General features: G+C 39.2%; 1 protein-coding gene across 4 annotated transcripts; it reads right to left on the reverse strand.

The window, feature by feature from the left end:
* Positions 1-1673: 1673 nt before the first annotated feature.
* On the reverse strand, positions 1674-19239 carry rbm18 (RNA binding motif protein 18). 4 transcript variants are annotated; one of them, XM_047373681.1, is made up of 6 exons: positions 19022-19231; positions 16644-16759; positions 8266-8392; positions 7466-7552; positions 5338-5438; positions 1674-2186 (listed from the first exon to the last, which is right to left on the reverse strand). In XM_047373681.1, the coding sequence occupies exons 2-6, from the start codon at positions 16748-16750 to the stop codon at positions 2003-2005; spliced, it is 606 nt and encodes a 201-aa protein (XP_047229637.1). In that variant the 5' UTR covers positions 16751-16759; positions 19022-19231; the 3' UTR covers positions 1674-2002. The 4 variants fall into 4 exon arrangements, with proteins under 4 accessions (XP_047229637.1, XP_047229638.1, XP_047229639.1 ...); XM_047373682.1 differs by having other exon boundaries at positions 7472-7552; positions 19022-19229; XM_047373683.1 differs by lacking the exon at positions 1674-2186 and adding an exon at positions 2193-2446 and having other exon boundaries at positions 19022-19239.
* Between the last annotated feature and the right edge of the window lie 5 nt (positions 19240-19244).

Here is a 19244-nt window from a genome sequence, read left to right on the forward strand (position 1 = left end):
ATATTTGACATGATCAAATTTTAAATATTTTATTTTATTAATTTTAATTATAATAATTCCAATATTTTAAGACATCTATCATGTCTGGTTTACAAAGAAAACTATTCACCAAAAATAACGAAACGTAATCCATGCACATTAATACATATTACGAAACCAGAGAAATCTTAGAATAACTTGTCTTCCTGAAAATACAAATTTAGGTCAAGATTGTTTCACCTGAATTTGCCATGAACTTATTTTGTTACTTACAGGTACTGACTGTTAAAGAATAGGGGGAAAAACGAGGAATCTTTTAAAATGTATTTAAATCATTGGGATATCATGCAACCCATAAGAAATGTAGGTAAATCTTGTCTGAAATTATCTCCTAAATAAATAAATAAAATATCTATTATTCATTTTTAAGATAGAGGAATCGTATATAAAACTGACAATGGGGCCATCTTTGAAAAATAATGAAAATGACAAAATAAAATCCAATAAAAGCAACTTTAATGAAACTCTCAGAAGTTTCCAAACAGGGATATTGCAAACATGTAGATATATAAATGCATCAAGTGTTTAATGTAAATACTATTTTGAAACCCGGAGCGCCATTAATGTACTCATTCTTCCCTGCAGGAATATTGGAGAATTACTGGTTAACATGAGAGAAACACCGGTGCTGCTGGCAGAACAGTTTACTCTCAAGAAAGTTTACTATTTAAAAATAATAATAATAAAAAACGAAATCTCAAATCTGTTTTTGACGGTTTCCCAACATTAAAACAATATCAATTTAAATGACGCCTAACGAAATGACCAAAAACCTAAAGACAGAAGCAAGGAAGGGATGTAAAAGCGTTAAAATTACCAACAAGATCCAGACCTAAAGGCATCAAATCCAATAAGTCAAGCGTGTCAGCCAATTAAAGTTTTTAGAAAGCTGAACACTTCCTGATTTTTGTTGATCCAAATGGAACACTGAACGCTGTATAAAGGATCAATGCAGCCAAAAAAAAAACAAAAACACTTTAAGTTAATAATTAATTCAGTTGGGAATAAAACAATGACTCCAACAAGTTTTCAAGAACCTGCTTAGATCAACTCCCCAGTTTTCTTTCAAACTGACTTAAACTCATTCTTTCATGTCCTCAATTCTGATTGGTCAATTTATTAAAAGTGATATTACAGTTCAGCTATTATTAGAACCAATTTATTTAAAACAGCACAAGATGGGTTGTAGTCCCCAACATCCTTGTTTAATAAATCTATTGATAAATCTATAAAATCCTGCTTCTGTTTTGATTATTACTTCTTGAAAATATGAACTTAAATGCTTCTAAAATAAACAATAGGGCCCTGCTTGAAGGTAGATGATTGAGATGCCACGGAGAGCTGTGGGCAGTGCACTTCCTTGGACGTTTGATCCGACTTGTTGAGTCAACGGATCCAACAAGGGGACGTCATCGAGAAAATATATCCAACCTCCTAACCCAATAACGACATTCAAAACACATCTGAGCTGGGCATTCTTCAATGGTTTAAGTCGTTGAAATGTCTGGTCTTAAAAAGGGAGGTGATTAAAGCAGAGAACGTCCTGAAGAGGCAACACAAAAAAACGAAGACGCACAAGCGGCTTCAGTCCAGCTGAATGGATGACAGATGGTGGTAAAAAAAAGAACTCCAACACAAATCAAAAACATTTTATTAGTTAAATAACATGATGTGAAACAAGGAAACCTGTTAAAAAACAGTGACATAAACATTAGCCGTCAGAAGTTTTGAACTGCATCAAAAATCTGCACAACTGACAGAGGAGTTTTATAAATGAGCCAGTCAGATCACTGGCACAGCAGAAAAATAAACTTTAATCATCCATACAGTCCTAGTGCTGTTCATCTGCTTCAGCTTCAAACTCTTCTCAGATTCAAAAGTCTGTGTAGAGATGGGGGCGAGTTAAGAGCAGAACACCGAGGAGAAGGGGAAGAGGCGGCTTCGGAGTAGGGAGGAGGATGGGTCATCTCCTAAACTTGCGGAAGGGCCTGCTCTGGTTACTGTGGTGCGATTTAGGGTAGGGCTCCCAGCGCTTCCTCTCAGGCGGTTTGTTGTAAACATAGGCCGACGGGCCTGAGAAGCTATCATCTGGATTCTCCTCCATCATCTGCAGCTTGGCCTCTATGGCACGTATTTTAGCGCTCGTGCTGGAGAGAAAAAAAAAAGTCGTAGAGGAGATGTTAGCAGTGAGGGTGAGGGGAAACGGAAAACAGAGAGGGGAAGAAAACAAAAAGGAGACAATATCAGCCTTGCTGACAGGTGGGGCGGATTACAAAAAAACTGAGATCAACAACTTTAAACGTCGAGATGAAATATGGAGGAGCGCAAGACAGAGGACTGCCGGAGAAATTGTGGAGCTTGTGTGAGATGGAGTTGAGGAGGGATGGGTAAGGGTTGGACAAGTATCCTAAAAGTGGAGCAGAGAAAAAGAAAAGTGTGAGCATCAGATGGGTCGCGAGGAGTGTTTAGATGTTAGGGGTTCACACTACAGAGGCAAAGTGTCCTATTATGTCCCGGAAAAACCTGACAGACTATACCTTTCTACACAGAACTGTGTTTATTGAAGCCGAGATTTGTGCTCCATGCAAAGGACCCGGCAGTTTGGCTGGTGTGTGTTTGTATGGATGGGGCTGCATGCATCCACACGTTCAGTTAACGCACAGCGAAACCTTATAATGTGTTACACTGGCATTAAGAAAGCGCTTACTTCTGACTTACAGTAACTGTTACATACTAACAGAACAATACCTTTCACCTCTTACTAGTTAAACTGACTAGCCTAAGTCATGGTTGCTTACATTAAAACAGAAATGACAGAAACCAGTCCACACCTTTAAGAATATGTAAGCAAATCGTTACCATATTTGAAATGAAAAAGCATTTTCAGAAATGCTTTTTCATTTTAAGAATGTGGCTGCATTGTTTGACTCATAAATGAAATTAGTAATCAATAATCCTATTTGCATTTTAATTTTCTTCTTCAAGACTGCTCATTCTTTCACTTAATTAAAATGAAAGACATTTGAGATTTATTTTTCAAAATGTACCCCAGCAAATAGATACCAAAATTCAATTTGAAATGTAAAATTTGAAAATGAAAAAGCATTTCCAGAAATGCTTTTTCATTTTAAGAATGTGGCTTCATTATTTGACCCATAAATAAAATTAGTAATCAATCATTTTCTTCTTCATGACTGCACATTTTATGCCATAATCAAAAAGAAAACAAAGCAGACGTTGCTTTTTCGTTTTCGTGGTCTGCCCGCAAAGTACTGCCCAGAACTCGAAAATGAAAAAGCATTCCGAGCGGCAGGCGCAGCAGAGTGACGTCAGCAGCCGCTCTTCCTCAGCTCCCTGCTGACCGAGCTACCCATCTTGTTCAGTAGGGGGCGCTGTGCACGTCTGCATTGCATTACATTGCAAACGTGCCGCGAAATTGATTGAATTGCAGCAGGGCCGAGCTCAATTTGTGGCAATGGCAGGCAGAACTGGTAGTTCCGGTGGCAGGCTGTGGCAGTTCTGCTGCCTGCTGCAGGGTGGCACGGGATTCCGCGAGGATGCCAGACCGGCCGTAAAAGCTTGCCAAAGCGGTTGCCGCTGTTTTTGTGGAAGCTAATGCAGATTATCGGCAAATGGGTTGTCATTATTGTTATAGCCTGTTACCTTTAAATAATGATTTCATTATTGATTATTATTTAATAAACAGCTTTAGACCCATAACATAAGGTGATTGTATTTACTTGACATGGAAAATAAATAGCACTATGTGTATGTGTGACGTGTTGAAAGGATGACGATTTATTGCACAAACAGCCGGTTTATTATAGAGCATGAGCGGCTATTCTGAATCGTCCCTCACAGAAAAATATAAATAAATGCTTAAAAACACGCTGGATGTCTCAGGCCATAAGGCTGCCACCAGAACTGCCAGTTCTGCCTGCCACTGCCACAAATTGAGCTCGGCCCTGCTGCAATTCAATCAATTTCGCGGCACGTTTGCAATGTAATGCAATGCAGACATGCACAGCGCCCCCTACTGAACAAGATGGGTAGCTCGGTCAGCAGGGAGCTGAGGAAGAGCGGCTGCTGACGTCACTCTTCTGTGCCCGCCGCTCTGAATGCTTTTTCATTTTCGAGTTCTGGGCAGTACTTTGCGGGCAGACCACTAAAACGAAAAAGCAATGTCTGCTTTGTTTTCTTTTTGATTATGGCATAAAATGTGCAGTCATGAAGAAGAAAATTATTGATTACTAATTTTATTTATGGGTCAAATAATTGAGCTACATTCTTAAAATGAAAAAGCATTCCTGGAAATGCTTTTTCATTTTCAAATTTTACATTTCAAATTGAATTTTGGTATCTATTTGCTGGGGCATATTTTGAAAAATAAATCTCAAATGTCTTTTTCATTTTAATTTAGTGAAGGAATGAGCAGTCTTGAAGAAGAAAATTAAACTGCAAATAGGGTTATTGATTACTAATTTCATTTATGAGTCAAACAATGCAGCCACATTCTTAAAATGAAAAAGCATTTCTGAAAATGCTTTTTAATTTCAAATATGGAAACGATTTGCTTCCATATAAGAAAACCAATAAAACTATGAAAAAAGAAATACAGTCCTTAAATATTTTTTACATGGTTTAGTTAGTTCTTATGAGGATATAGAGGTGAAACCAAATATTTACATGCTATTTTTAAAAGTCAAACTAATAGATTTGACAGGTTAGTTTCCAACCTTTGAGTTAAAAAGGGGCACACCTGTTGATGTTTTAAAAGCAACACCTCAAACAAACTTGTGTGACATTGTGATAAACAAAAAAAATGAAAATAGATCAGCCAAGATTTCAGGATAAGAAGTGTGGACCTTCACAAGGCACATTCATCTTTAAGTACAATTTCCAGATGCCTGAAAGTGCCATGCTCATCTGTTCAAACTGGTATATCCAAGTAATAACACCATGACAAACCCAGCCATCACACCAAATGTGCATATAAATCAAAGGTGAAGATGGTAAGACCTGTACCAAATAGAACTGACAGGCCGCTCAGCAAGGAAGAAGCCATTACTCCAAAAGCAACATAAAAACCCAGATTACAGTTCTGCAAATGCACACAGCCCTAAAGACAAGTCCTGTGGTTCGTCCAATAAAACTAGATTTGAAAAGTTTGACTCCAATGATTATCATTAACTTTGGAGAAAAAAAGAGGGAACTTTGCTTGAAAAAAGGAAATATTTTTCATACTCTGTTTTCTATTTTCATCTGATCCCGACCTGAAAAATGAAATATGATACCAACCTGAGGTTGCTTGTTGTAATGGATCCTGCCTCTGTTGAACCACTGCATGATGGTTCCAGGCTTGCAGGCATCGTCTTCTCATTACGAAAACCTTCAAACCTCTGTAAAGAAAATGTGGCGAGGAAAAAAAAGGTGGCAACAATTACAAAATATGCAAGATCAATACAAACTGTCAGCATAAGATCAAATCTTTTCTCTTAAATTAACAGAAGATAGAGAAAGGAGGAATCCTATCAGCAGCAATCAGAACAAATGTAACACTACAGACAGCAGCCTGGAAATTCAACGTTGGCTCACTTCCACATATATGGTAAATATTACATTTTTGAATTCAACTTTTTCATGTCCAGTCAATCAAATTTTAACCAATCGGGGCATCCAGCTCAGTCACACTCTGAGGATGAGTAATGTCGGACCATCTGATGAGCAACAACAAACATCTCCACTCATTCCTCTCAAAACCACCTTCCAATCATCGTGTAACCTGCAGAAAAAAAACAAACAAACAAACAAAAAAAACAATGTATGATCACATGACAGATATGGTCATTTCTGCTGCTTCCTGCAGCAGATACAGTTCATGTATAAACCTTGTCCTCAAGCTATGCTCGTGGAATTAGAACAGCTGTTATTGCATACTGTTCAGTGACACAAGTAATGCATAGAGTGTGAAACAATGACTTTTCCTCCAGCCAGAACCCTTCCCTTCCACCTATTCCTACAGGCCGGAATGCCAGGAGATTTGCATAGAGTCAGTGAGGCTGGAATAAATTGTAAACAATCCAGGAGAGTTCAGACAAAATGTTTCAGGTTGTTCGTCTAAACCTCTGCATTGAAGTGTCCTTTCCACACTTAAGATCATGTTTAGAATTCCCTGCATAAGCAGACCCGATGACATAATACATTTCATCAAATAAATATATAATACATGTAAAAGGACGCATTTTAACAGAGCAACTCATTTAACATAGACTTGTAATTATTTTTTATAGTAATTTTTACGAAGAAAAGAAAATATTCAGTTTCAAAATATGTCTTAAAATATCTTAAAAAGAGGTTTAACTATAAAGTTTAAATATTGTACACTTATTTGATATCTGTGAGCAGCTTCAGGGGTTAAATTCAAGAGGAAAACGTCTCCTTGAATCATCTCCACCAACAGGAGAGCCAGAGCGGATCTGAGGTCTTGTCTGGTTTCATATTTAGCTAAACACTATCTTTGGGGTTGTAGTGAAAGGGGCCATCTTGAACTAAGCCGACACCGTCATCTGAGCTGCTATAGGGAAACATAAGCTGTGAAAGGTCTTCCAGGGTAAAACAACTGTCAAAGCAGGTTGCAGTCATCATACAGAACATGTAAGGTAGAGAGAAAGGTTCATGTACATTATTATTAATGCAATTCTGGCCTAGACTCATATTTTCATAGCTCTGCATCTTGATAGTTTTAGACAATTTAAAAAAATATTACTAAACTTTACTGAGAAATCATGGCAGATGGATGGATGGATGGATGGATGGATGGATGGATGGATGGATGGATGGAAAACTGACAGCTCAATCTCACCTTTTGAATTACAATCAGACATACAGCGATAAATTAATTTTGTTATATCTGTGAGCATCTCAGCGCAGATAGCTTCTATTTTTAATCCAATATCAAAATTCAGCCCACTTTCAATAAACCTGCAAGCAGATTTAACAGCATGTTGTCAAAGAGGCTGCAGCATTGACCTTCGCCTCCCTCTGTAATGTCTTTGTGCATATTTGTATGTGTATCTCTGTGTGTGTGTGTGTGTGTGTGTGTGTGTGAAGGGTGGGATTCGCCTTTGTGCAGGATATCCCTTCACCCTTCGTCAGCCGGCTGTCTATTGTTAAGAGCAAGCCCTGGGTTTGTGCAGGGATCTCTCCTCTCTCTGTGAACTGCAGCGGTAATGTTAAAGGAATATAGGGTGAAAACTACAATCATTGTTCAGTTCCTTCAACAATATCACCGATTTCATGCCAGATGGACAGCAACAGTCAAAGTTTTAGACAGGCAAACAAATTCAGTTTGACCTTCACCTGTTGAACTAACCAAGGACTGCATCCGCAGAGCAAACATTAAACTGTTGTGATTGAGCTTACTTACCCTCACCTGAGCGTGCGCCCATCGGACCACCAGCTTCTTGGATAAAGCTAGCTTCCCATTTAAACACTGGATTGCCCTCTCTGCCTCCTGTAGACAACACAGCGAAGGGGAAAAACGGAATAAGGAAACAAAAGACATCCAAGTCATTAGATAAATGATGAAAGATGACAAAGAGCCACACAGAGCCGAAGCTAAATCATGGTTAGCTAAATCTAGATTTGTCTCATGCAATGTGCGATGTAAAACTATATTCCTGAAGTTCTTTATCTGACCGTGTCTACATGCGAGTGAGTGTGAGTGTGTAAGATAAACAGCCACTTCCTCTGTATAATCCTGTTGGGAGGGCTTCATATCCCACTGATAGACACTAGCTGTGAAACGAGATGCTTATCATGATCCCCAAGCACACTCCAAAACAAACACTGCCCAACAAACCTGTGAAGCTGAGCGCACTCTTTAAGTCCTTTTATTTTATTTCTCTTTTCTTAGAAACACAGTCCACTTCAGTCAAAATAAACACTCAGTTCCTGTCTGCTCATGGATGTCTCGTAAAGTTTGTTGAACATTTTCACTTTAAACTTTACACTGAATGAATCGACCTTCTCTGATAAAATATACAGACTCCATCTGTGAGAGGCCTTTTCTGCTCTCGTGTGCACAAACAACAAAACGGATCCATTGACAACAAAAAAGAAGAGGATATAATACAGCTAACCCGCACAAACCCGAATGATCTGGGCACAAAGATTTACAACAAATGGTCTTAAAAATGAAAAAAGATGGACGTCTGCTTTGTCTACCTCTCTGGTGCTGAAATTGACAAAGCAGTAGCCGCGTGGCTGCCCCTCCAAAGGCCCGGACTTATGAAACAGGAAGTCAAACTGTTTAACTTTGCCAAACTTCTCCAAAAGCTTCACCAGGTGATACCTGCCAGGAAAATGAGAAAAATAAAATAAGCAGAAAGAATAAATAATCATCTTTATTGGTCATTGCACATGTACATTACAATGAAATGTGTCCTCTGCATTTAACCCATCCCTTATAGGGAGCAGTGGGCTGCCATTGTGCGGCGCCTGGGGAGCATTCTGGGGCTAAGGGTCTTGCTCAGGGACCCAGATTGGTAATCTGTGGGATATGAACCTGGCCCCTTGTGTTCCCCTCTGGAACACAAACCTCCTGTTCTAACCACTAGGCCACCTCTCCCCCAAAGAATGTGTCAAAGAAAATATTAAATTAAGAAAAAACTAGATTTTAAATTTTAAAGAACTGAATTCATTCATGCATTAGGAACTTGATCTAATTTACTTTTGGTAAACAATGACATTACAAGTGGTCAAAACAATTTAGCACAAAGCATTCCCCACAATTATTAATCAACGTAGAAAGGCATCTTTAAACCTCACCTAAAGGTATTACAACTAAGAATCCAAAACCTTTTAGGTATCTACCATATTTTATGTTTTGTACCATTGTAAATCAAACAAAAAACAAGGAAAACAAGCGTAATAGCATGAGATCGTTTGGCCACAGCTTGGTCTGTGAATCTGTCAGGTCGGGCTAATGAGAATGACAGCTTTCTCTCCTTGACACCTTTTTAGCACGGGGCCAGCTGGTGTGGCTGGCCATTAACAGTAAATCTCTTATTGAGACAATGCTGAGGATACAGTAGCAGGACAATGAGGAAATAAAACAGAGGAAACCCCAAATCCCCTCTGAGCGCTGGAGTTCGGCACAAACAACCTCCGATGACGGCGTAGAAGCTGCAGGGCACCACTGGACTGGGGATGACGACAGATACGCAGTCACTAAAGAGATATGCAGCATGTGTGTGTGTGTGTGTGTGTGTGTGTGTGTGTGTGTGAGTGGGACCACTAGCAGTCATGGGAAGAAATTGTTTCTCCGACAGTACAGAAGAGAGCTTAAGTTCAGGGTCACTCAAAGAACGCATTTATTTATTCTCTAAAAAGCCAGGAGAGAGTTAGTGCTCTCCAAAGTCATATTAGACCGCTTGTTTCTGATCACCAAATAATTCATATTTTTAAGCTGTTTTAAATGTATTAATTATAACTCTGACAGTAGATAAAGATGAATTTAGTGGAGTAGGTACAGTTGAAGCCAGATATTTACGGTATATACGCTGCATAAAAAGACAACCTTTTTCCCCTCACTGTCTGGCATTAAATCAGACAAAAGCGCTCCTGTTTTAGACTAGCTAGGATTAATGCAATTATTTCCCATACTAAAAGGCAGAATAAAGAAAGATTTTTTAAAGTCAGTAGTTTACACGTTTCCTTCGTATTTGTTGGGTCCAACATTTTGGGTTTCCTTCCACAAGCTTCTCACAACAGTTTGCTGGAACTTTGGCCCATTTTCTCCTGACAGAACTGGTATAACTGGGTCAGCTGTGTAGGCTGCCTTGGCTGTACACCTTTTCAGCGCTGCCCACAAACGTTCTACAGGACTGAGATCAGAGCTTTGTGATAGCTAGTCTAAAACATTGACTTGGTTGTTGTTAAGCCCAATCCGTACCTCATGTGGCGGTCTGCTTAGGGTCTTCGTCCATTTAGAAGACCCTTCTATGCCCAAGCTTTAACTTCCAGGCTGATGGTCTTGAGATGTTGCTTTAATATTTTCACATAATGTTCTTTCTCCATGACGCCAGCTATTTTTAAGTGGACCCGTCCTAGTAAAGCACCCTCACAACATGATGCCATTACCACTGTACTTCTCCGGCCCTTTTTTCTCCAAATGTGATCGTCCTTATGGCTAAAATCCTTTCTAGTTTCATCAGGCCTTTCAGCCCATGTTGGTTCAGGACTCGTTTATCTGTGGATAACGGCTCTCTGTTACCAGGTTTAGTCAGGATCTTTACATGGTCTTTTGCTTTTGTTCTGGGGTTCATACACACATTTCCCATTAAAACTTGTTCATGTCTGGGACACAGAAGCCTCTTACTGAACAGTACGATGGATGGATGTTCCCATGGTGTTCACAATTGAATAAATTGATGTGGCACCTTCAGGCATTCATTTAGTTAAATTAAAAATGTTAAATTGAATTTTTTTTTAGATTTTATTACACGAATATTTATTACCACACAAACACACACAAAAGTACCGAAAACTGGTACCGTTGAGTACTGGTATCAATTTTAAGGTACCGTGTAACAGTACCATATCAGTTCAAGTGTGAAAGGTACCCATCCCTATTCTCGTCGTTCCCATTTTCAAGAGTGAGGCTCTGAGTCATGCTTTATTCACTCCCCAGGTAAACAGGAAGTCATGAATTACTAATTAAAAGGTCCTGAAGAGTCTGATGAACTTAAAAAAATGCAGAGAAATGAAAACATGCTTCAGCTTAAGCTTGCGTGATACTAGAAGAATCATGCGATGATAATAAGCAATAAATCCGCATTGACCCCATTACTCCTTTTCTCATCTGTCATATGCTTCCAAACCTCCTCGTGATCTTTGGCATCTTGGGTACTGTCATTGGGCTACCACTGCAGTAAGACTGCATCTTTCTGCAGTGGTAGCCTCAGATGCATCTGGAACACTTTACTAGCGTGCAAAGCGTGAAATCTTGACACACTCATCAAATATTGCATTCCAGCCATTCCTCAGCAATATTAATGTTTCACACACCAATACTGCGATGAAAATATATTATGCAATCCTAATTCAGTTACCTTCATGCTATAAGGGTTGTTAGAGGTGCAAGTAATTGAGGCATTGAGGATTCTTTTTTAAACAACGATTTACTAATCTAATATTTCTTTCCTACTTAATGTACTTGAAGTAAAGGTTAGAAAGGAGTAGAAATAGCTCTGATCACATGAAACAGGTTCACTCAAAAAGTTTTATGAAATCAGTTTAACCCAACAAAACACCTTTTTATGTGTTAACTGGAAACGACATGTTAACATGAAGTGGACAACTGCCCTGGTTTACGTTTTTGAGTGTTGGGATTGGTTAAAGCATCGCTGTCATTGATTCCTTCTTGTCACTTATCCTTGTTTTGGATTAAGGGTAATTTTATGTTGCTGGTCATATAGAAAGAGCTCATAAGCTGAGGAAGCAGCCATCCCTGGTCCACAGAACATCTTTAAGGACAAACCATACAAACACAGCCCAATGCTCCGTAGAGATTCCTAATGATGAAACACGAAAACAGAAGAAAAATAACTGAGACTGCCCACTGAAAAAAAACATATTACAGTTGCTGCTTTGCAGAGCTCTGAATATTCTTCACAATAATCATTTTACAACTTATAGGCAAAGCATTCCAACTAGAGAAAAAGCTGAAGCAATGCTTACACATCTGTATTGGAACATAACACTGTTTTCTTAGTATGAAACATCACTGATGGACAATTAAAGACACACGGCTGCAGGTCAATCACAGACAGCTCCATTACAACGCTGTCTTTGCTCCTCAACATACACAGTGCACCTTTAATGTTGCAAGCTGTTTTTTAAACATATTTCAGCATTTAGGTTTGTATTTTACACCAAACATTAAAAAATGGGGTTGCCCAACTGTTGATTGCAGCAACTTCTTGGACAAGATAAAACAGCACCATTATTTAATTTCCCTTTGGGATTAATAAAATATTTTTGAATTGAATTGAATTTAGTCGTCCTTTATAAATGCTTATTCCATAGTGGGTCGCGGGGGAGCTGGTGCCTATCTCCAGCAGTCTAGGGGCGAGAGTGCAGGGGCTGCACGGTGTCGCAGTTGGTAGCACTGTTGCCTTGCAGCAAGAAGGTCCTGGGTTCGATTCCCGACCGGGGGTCTTTCTGCATGGAGTTTGCATGTTCTCCCCGTGCATGCGTGGGTTCTCACCGGGTACTCCGGCTTCCTCCCACAGTCCAAAGACATGCCTGTTAGGTTAATTGGTCTCTCTAAATTGCCCTTAGGTGAATGAATGAGTGTGTACATGGTTGTTTGTGTGTTGCCCTGCGATGGACTGGCGACCTGTCCAGGGTGTACCCCGCCTCTCGCCCATAGACTGCTGGAGATAGGCACCAGCTCCCCCGCGACCCACTATGGAATAAGCGGTAGAAAATGACTGACTGACTGACTTTATAAATGCCTCACAAAATGTAAACATAAAAATAAACTCACGTTGAAAATAAATCAACAAAAAGCGTCACCGAAGACCTTCCTGTGTTTTTGTTGGCGTTACTTAGTGTAACTGTTCGGGTCCGGGAGTGACCCCCAGGTGCTTTGTGTAACTGTTTAGAGGGGCTTAAAGCTGCAGTCTTTATTGTTTAGGCAGTTGTTATTTTTAAAACCTTAAGTGGTTGGTGTTTGTGTGGCTGTGAGAGACCACAAAAAAGACTGTGTGACATGACCGCGCACGTTCATGTGTGTGTTATAAAGGGACTCTGTGCGGGGGGTTGGGAGGGTGTTTAAGCAACAGGTTGTACTAATGTCGTCCACCTCTTTCTCTCTCTACGAGTCCCTAGTGGGCCTTGAGCAAGTTCTGCTTTTCCCAGACAACACCCTGTGAGTCTCACATGTGGAGGTAGCTCATCCTGCATTAGACAAATGTGCAAAGAAAAGGCACGTATAGAATATAATCTGGTTAAATATTTCCAATTAGGCTCTAATGCATAGATTAACTTTTGACTTTGGCGAAATCTGATCAGAAACAAGATTTTCCTTAGATTTAACACATTTTAGGACTAGCACATACAGCTGTTTCCCAACTTTTCGATCTTTACTTGCAACTTATTTTGCAATGCATGAAATATAATCATTCTATTTTGCCATACACATGCTTAGATATGTATTTTTGGGACAGATTAAACTCTAGGAACATTATTTGGGATGCTATAGTGAGCTGAACCACAATGGGCTACCTCTCCTGGGGGCTGTAAAAACCACCAGAGGAAGAGGGGAGGAACCAGAGGAAAAGGGAGGGAAAGGTGGGCAAAGGGAGAGTAAAGTTCAGAGAGGGGATGTTGACAGCAAGGTGAAATGTGTGGGAGAAGGAAGATGAAACTGTGGAACAGAGGAGGTTAGAAACCAGGTGAGACAGATACGAGAGGAAGGAAGGAAGAGGGGTGATACAAGTCAAGTCTAGAGAAGGATAACAATAGGCTTTAGGTCGGAAAAGTTCAAGTTCGGAGGAAAAATAGGCATTACATTTAGACTTTCTGGCAAGGCAGCTTTGTGCAGTTTCTTCACCCTATGGCAGTGAGATGAATCATTGCTTGTGGTTATTCAAGTTTGCTAATAAAAACACATGACAAATGCCAGGCACACAACATTGCATGTAACACGAGGTCCAGAGAGGGAACAAGGAGGAAGACTGTGATGGATTGCTACAGAGCAAAACATGAATGTGTGCTGAAAGCTTCAGTAACACCTGCTATGCCTCCGGTCTCAAAGGTGTGCAAAAAACGTGGAAAAAGTCTAATTAGACACCCTGTGGGGCTTTTATCTATGTAACTACTTGGGTTTGACAGGAAATACAGCTAAATAGATTAATGTGCTGCTTTCTTGAATCATCACAACCTTTTTGATCTAATACTTTTGCTCAGAGCAACCACAGCAGAATAGGACTTTGCATTTTATCGTTCTATAAACATAAAAATTCAATGTATCGTATTGAGATTTTAGTCGATAAACAAGTAGTTTATAATTGTCAAGTGGAAGAAATATCCATCTATCCGTTGTCTACCCACTTATTCATGCAGGGTGGCAGGAGCTGGAGCCTATCACCAGCTGTCATGAGGCCAGAGGCAGGGTACACCCTGGATAGATTGCGAGTCCATCACAGGGCAGGGAGAAATATAATACAATATAAAAAAAAAACTTCTCCCCCACATAAAAAAGTCTGAAAAGTATTGCATGCATATGAATATAGCCCCCTTTGTCAATATTTGGTAGATTAACCAGCAAGTGTGTCTCTACCAGCTTTGCACATCTAGAGACTGAAAGTTTTACCTGTTTTTTGTTAAATAGACAATGCTCAGTCAGATTGGATGAAGAGCATTTGTGAACATCATTTTTCATGCCTTTTCACAGATTCTCGATTAGATTGGTCTGGACTTTGACAGGACCATGCTTTTATCTAAACCCTTCTATTGTAGCTCCGGCTGTATGTTCAGGGCCGTTGTCCAACCCACAACCCAAAAGTCTTTTGCAGCCTCTAAAAGGATTATGTTTCCATGATTGTCCTATATTTAGCTCTATCCATCTTCCCATCAGCCCTGACCAGCTTCCCAGTCCCTGCTGAAGAAAAGCTACCACATGAAATGATACTGCCACCACTTTGTTTCACAGTATGGTGTGCTCAGAGAGAAATGGAACCATAGCTGTCTGCTACACATATCGTTTTGAATATAGGAAAAGCAGTTTAATTTTGGTCTCATCTGATGAAAAGGCACCTCCTTCTTAATGTTTACTAGATGACTTGTGGCAAACTGTGAAAGAGACTTCTTATAGCTTTCTTTTAACAATAGCCGCCTTTTTGCAACTCCTTCACAACAGGCCAGATTGATGGAGAGGACAACTAATATTTTTAATTTTGACAGATGCTCCCACTTGTGCTGTGGATCTCTGCAGCTCCTCCAAAGTTATCATGGGTCTCTTGGCTGCTTCTGTGAATAATCCTCTTCTTGCAAAGCCAGTTTAGTGGGACAGCCATTTCTTGATAGTTTTGCAGTTGTGCCATACTCTTTAAAATTTGCAGATGATGGACTGAACAGCGCTTCATGAGATCTCCAAAGCGTGGGATTCTGTTTCATTATCCAACTCAACTTAAAACCTCTCCACAACGTTCCACGTGACCTGCCTGCTGTGTTCCTTAGGCTTCATGATGCTGTTTGTTCACTAATTTATCTAACAAATGTCTGGGGCCTTCACAGAACAGATGGATTTATGCGGAGATGCACAACAGAGCTTTGGGATTGATCCATGTTTAGGTATCCAAGTATGAGACCCGATAACTGCCCTAAACTATGGATTTTAAACAGAACTCAGCAACTCAACATACTGTTTACTTCAAAACAAAAGTGGGAAATTACATCATAGACAAATGAAAATATAATTAATTTAGTCTAAAATACAAATCAAGTATGTTTTCTCACAGGATTGATGTTTTAATACCGTCTTAAAGAAAACATTGTGTTTCTTTTTCCAAGTAGGTTCAACAAACGAACAAAATGAATTCACTACTGACTTGAAACTTGCCAAAGCGGTGCAGGGTGTTCAGTGGCTTAGCTCCTGGTCTCCCCTCTGCACCACATTTGGTTTCGCAGGACAAACAGAGAAAGTCCTGCATGTTTTAGCCTGGAGCTAATTAATCTTCCCAATCAGTAACAGGGGCCACGTGCATTTCTCTTGTTTTCCCTCCACATGGTGCAGCACTGGACTCTTTAAGGAGAAGCACAGCAGAACAGAGTATGGAAAGGGGAAGGAAACGCCTGTCTAGACGCCCACCAGAACCTGGGCCCGTACATTCTCCAGCAGCCCCCCCCCCCAACAGGCGTACTAAAGCACCCCTCACCCTAAAAACATTTTCACAATACTTTTATCCACAGCAGGAAAGGATGCGTGCAAGTGCACATAAAGTGAGGCGGGTTTATGATGTTCAGACAGTGTTGAGTGCCTGCACCTCTACAACGTGCCACCCATACTTCTCCTGTCGATTTAAACACCTTCACGCACAGACGCACACACCCTCAGGTTGACACAGAGAGAGTAAACAGGGCAGGTGAGTGAGGAATGATGGTTGCTCCTTAGCAGAGCAGGTCTCCTCGCCTCACTGCATCTCTTTCACACACCCAGGCCCGTCTGCTTTGTCTCAGCCCATGACACACACAACATACACAGTTAATTAATCATACATGTACCCACAATATGTTGTGGGTACATGTATGACATGTACACGTGTTAAAACCATACTCTCAGGTTCATACCGTAAACCTAATTATAGCGACTTTGTTCAGAACCCGCATTAAAAAGCATTTTTATTACTCTCTAGAATGTTGTAATAACACATTTTTCACTTTTAACTTCTTATTATTAGAGATAAATTTCTATACAGACAAGTGAAGCTGGCATCGTTACGTAAGCATTCAAGCAATGATTTTATAGTGGTATACATTAGTTAATGGATTACATAAAAAACATGCCCGGCTAAAATTAGAGTGGATTTACTCACTCTGTGATTTTTGGATCGATGTTGCCAATCCAGAGGCGGTTTCCATCATGAGCCGCGCTTTCTGCAATAATGGAGGCATTTTCCACAGTCTCTGCTGCAGACGACATGTGTACCCTCTGGAAATAAGATCAGAAGAAACTTAGCAAAAACGGTTTGAGTTCACATATACATATGGCTTTCCAAACATGTAGGATCATGCTGTAAATAATGTAAAGATCCTCTTATGTCCCGGGTTTTTCCTTTGCAGTTTGGCTTCCTCTGACATAGTGGAAGTTACTATGTGGGATTTTACACACTTTTACATTTATACAACTTTAGACCAGATCATTTATATACCATCACCCTTGAATTGATGGCAAGTGTACTTTCTTCTTAATATAACTGTTGTTGTAAAGCAGAAATAAGGAAGTAAAATGTATTAAAGCTGCAAACGTTCAATATAGCTGTATGTTTAATCAATATTAGATATAAAAACAGTCCAGGAAATTAAAACGTATGAAGTTTCAGGATTGACTGCTATATCCTTCTGATAAACAACATTTACTCAGTTTGATAAAAACAATATCAACAATTTTCATTAGAACTGAATGATATTAGGAAACATGTAAATTGTGATATTACACACATTGATATTGCGATCACTTAGGCCTCTTAATCTAGAATGCCAATTATGAAATGACACCCAGTTTTTTGAGCTTTTGGATTTCACGGCTTTATCAAGAAGGGTGAACGTGTTTTTTTTTTCACTCCTGCAAAACAAAGGATTCCGTAGGCAAACCACAAAAGCATAACTTATTCACTGAAAATTTACACCAGTGCAACAAATCTCTGAATGATGACTAAAAAATATTGATATGATTAGCAAAGCAAATGAAAGAAGACAAAAAAAAAAAAAAGAAATCTACCGAAACATCCTTTTAAAGAAGGACTTTAGCTTTTATTGATACACTGTAACTATAAAAACTATGAATGCATCAATAAACCAACTGGTGATCATAACAGGGGTTTTCTCTTGATGGACTGTGACTGTGGATCCGCAGATCCAATATGGAAATATCAGAATTTGATCCCGTTAATCAAATGTATAAAAACTGAAAACTCCAATTTTTTTCTGAGCAATAAGAACATCAACAAACAGCACATTCATTCGTCCCATGCTTGTGAATTCAGTAAAAATCAGAGAAAGGTTAAGGATGTATGTTTTGATGCATAAATGGGAATCAAAACTAACATTTTTACTTTCATGGTCAATGTTTGATACAATTAATTGCCGAATTAAATTAAAGTGAACATGGATGAATTTGTATGTTTTACAGTCATTAAGAGGAAACTGAAATCGGTAGGTCAAACTTCAAAGAAAAACACAACCTTAACATCAGCCAGCAAAAGCCTTATTGGTGCCTCTCTAATAAAACTACTAAACATATTAAACGGTCTAGCCCCAACTTATTAATGTAATCTCCTCCCCACGGACCATTAAGAGCTACAGTCAACCAGCAAGTTTCTCCTGGATGATCTGAGATCTAAAACTGAAATGTAGAGGTGATCAAGCTTTGTCCGTGGCGTCCCCACAGCCATAGCTTTCCTCTACATATCAGCCTCATTTAAATGGAAGATTTATGTAAATTTCTGATAAAAAAGTATTTATTTTCTCTGCCTTTTGAAATGAGTAGAGTAAGAGACCCTAGGTTTATTGTTAGTGTTTTATTTATTTGAGTTGTTTCAGAAATGTTATTGTATTTCACTTTGGTAAAATGTACTACTTTTAAATATGCTGTACAAACAAACTTGACTTTATTTAAACCTTTATTAATCTAGGACATTCCAGTTGATTGAAAATATCTTGTTAAGCAGCAGGACGGTTATATATAATACAAACCTAAAAGTTTACACACAGAAAACATGAGAAAACACGGGTTAAAACATATGAAAAATTACACCAAAGGACAGTCTCTAGTTTATTGCATCCCCCTGTTCTGTCATTTGTTGCTAAACAAGTGCCCATCGCCTAATAAGCATTTAAAAAATAACATGTTTAACTTCATCTATTAAAATATATAAATGAGACAATGTATAGTTTCTTCCATGCCGATTTACCTCAGGAGTTTGTTGTACTTTTTAAGAATATTTCTTGTCCCGTAAAATCTCAGTTCCTCTTAAAGAACCCAATGTTCACAATCAATAAACATTTTTCTTTTAACGTTATTTTGGCTAACTCAGCAAGATGAACGCTTTCTTGTTTTTATTACTAAATAATTAGACATTTCATACAGCACGATAAGAAACATGCTAGGTTACTTTTAATTAGGAACAACTTCATCTGAGAACCTCGTCTCAAACAAGTAGTGGAATATAGCGCCTAGCTGCTCTGACATTACCTTTTGTTTGTTCCTCTTCAACAACAAGTCCTGCGGTTTAAACGTTCACACTAATCCCACTTTTGGGATGATCCAGTGGCGTCAAAACGTCACCGGAATCATCTCAGACGACAATTTTCCACCTAAATAACTGACTTAGTTTGCTAGCTCTGAGAGAAAACACATCCGCTCTGATACAGCCTGAAAACAAAGGCGCGGGATGATGGCGTAGGTTTTTTAACTG

This window comes from Girardinichthys multiradiatus, chromosome 8 (assembly GCF_021462225.1).
Source record: "Girardinichthys multiradiatus isolate DD_20200921_A chromosome 8, DD_fGirMul_XY1, whole genome shotgun sequence".
Lineage (NCBI taxonomy): Eukaryota > Metazoa > Chordata > Actinopteri > Cyprinodontiformes > Goodeidae > Girardinichthys > Girardinichthys multiradiatus.

Excerpts from the sequence above, each read along its gene's own strand:
- rbm18 (XM_047373681.1), bottom strand. The coding sequence starts at position 16,750 with ATGTCGTCTGCAGCAGAGACTGTGGAAAATGCCTCCATTATTGCAGAA. Across the intron at positions 8,393-16,643 it reads ATCGATCCAAAAATCACAGA|GTATCACCTGGTGAAGCTTT; the intron begins GTGAGTAAATCC and ends TTTTCCTGGCAG. Across the intron at positions 5,439-7,465 it reads GGGCGCACGCTCAGGTGAGG|AGGTTTGAAGGTTTTCGTAA; the intron begins GTAAGTAAGCTC and ends TTTTCTTTACAG.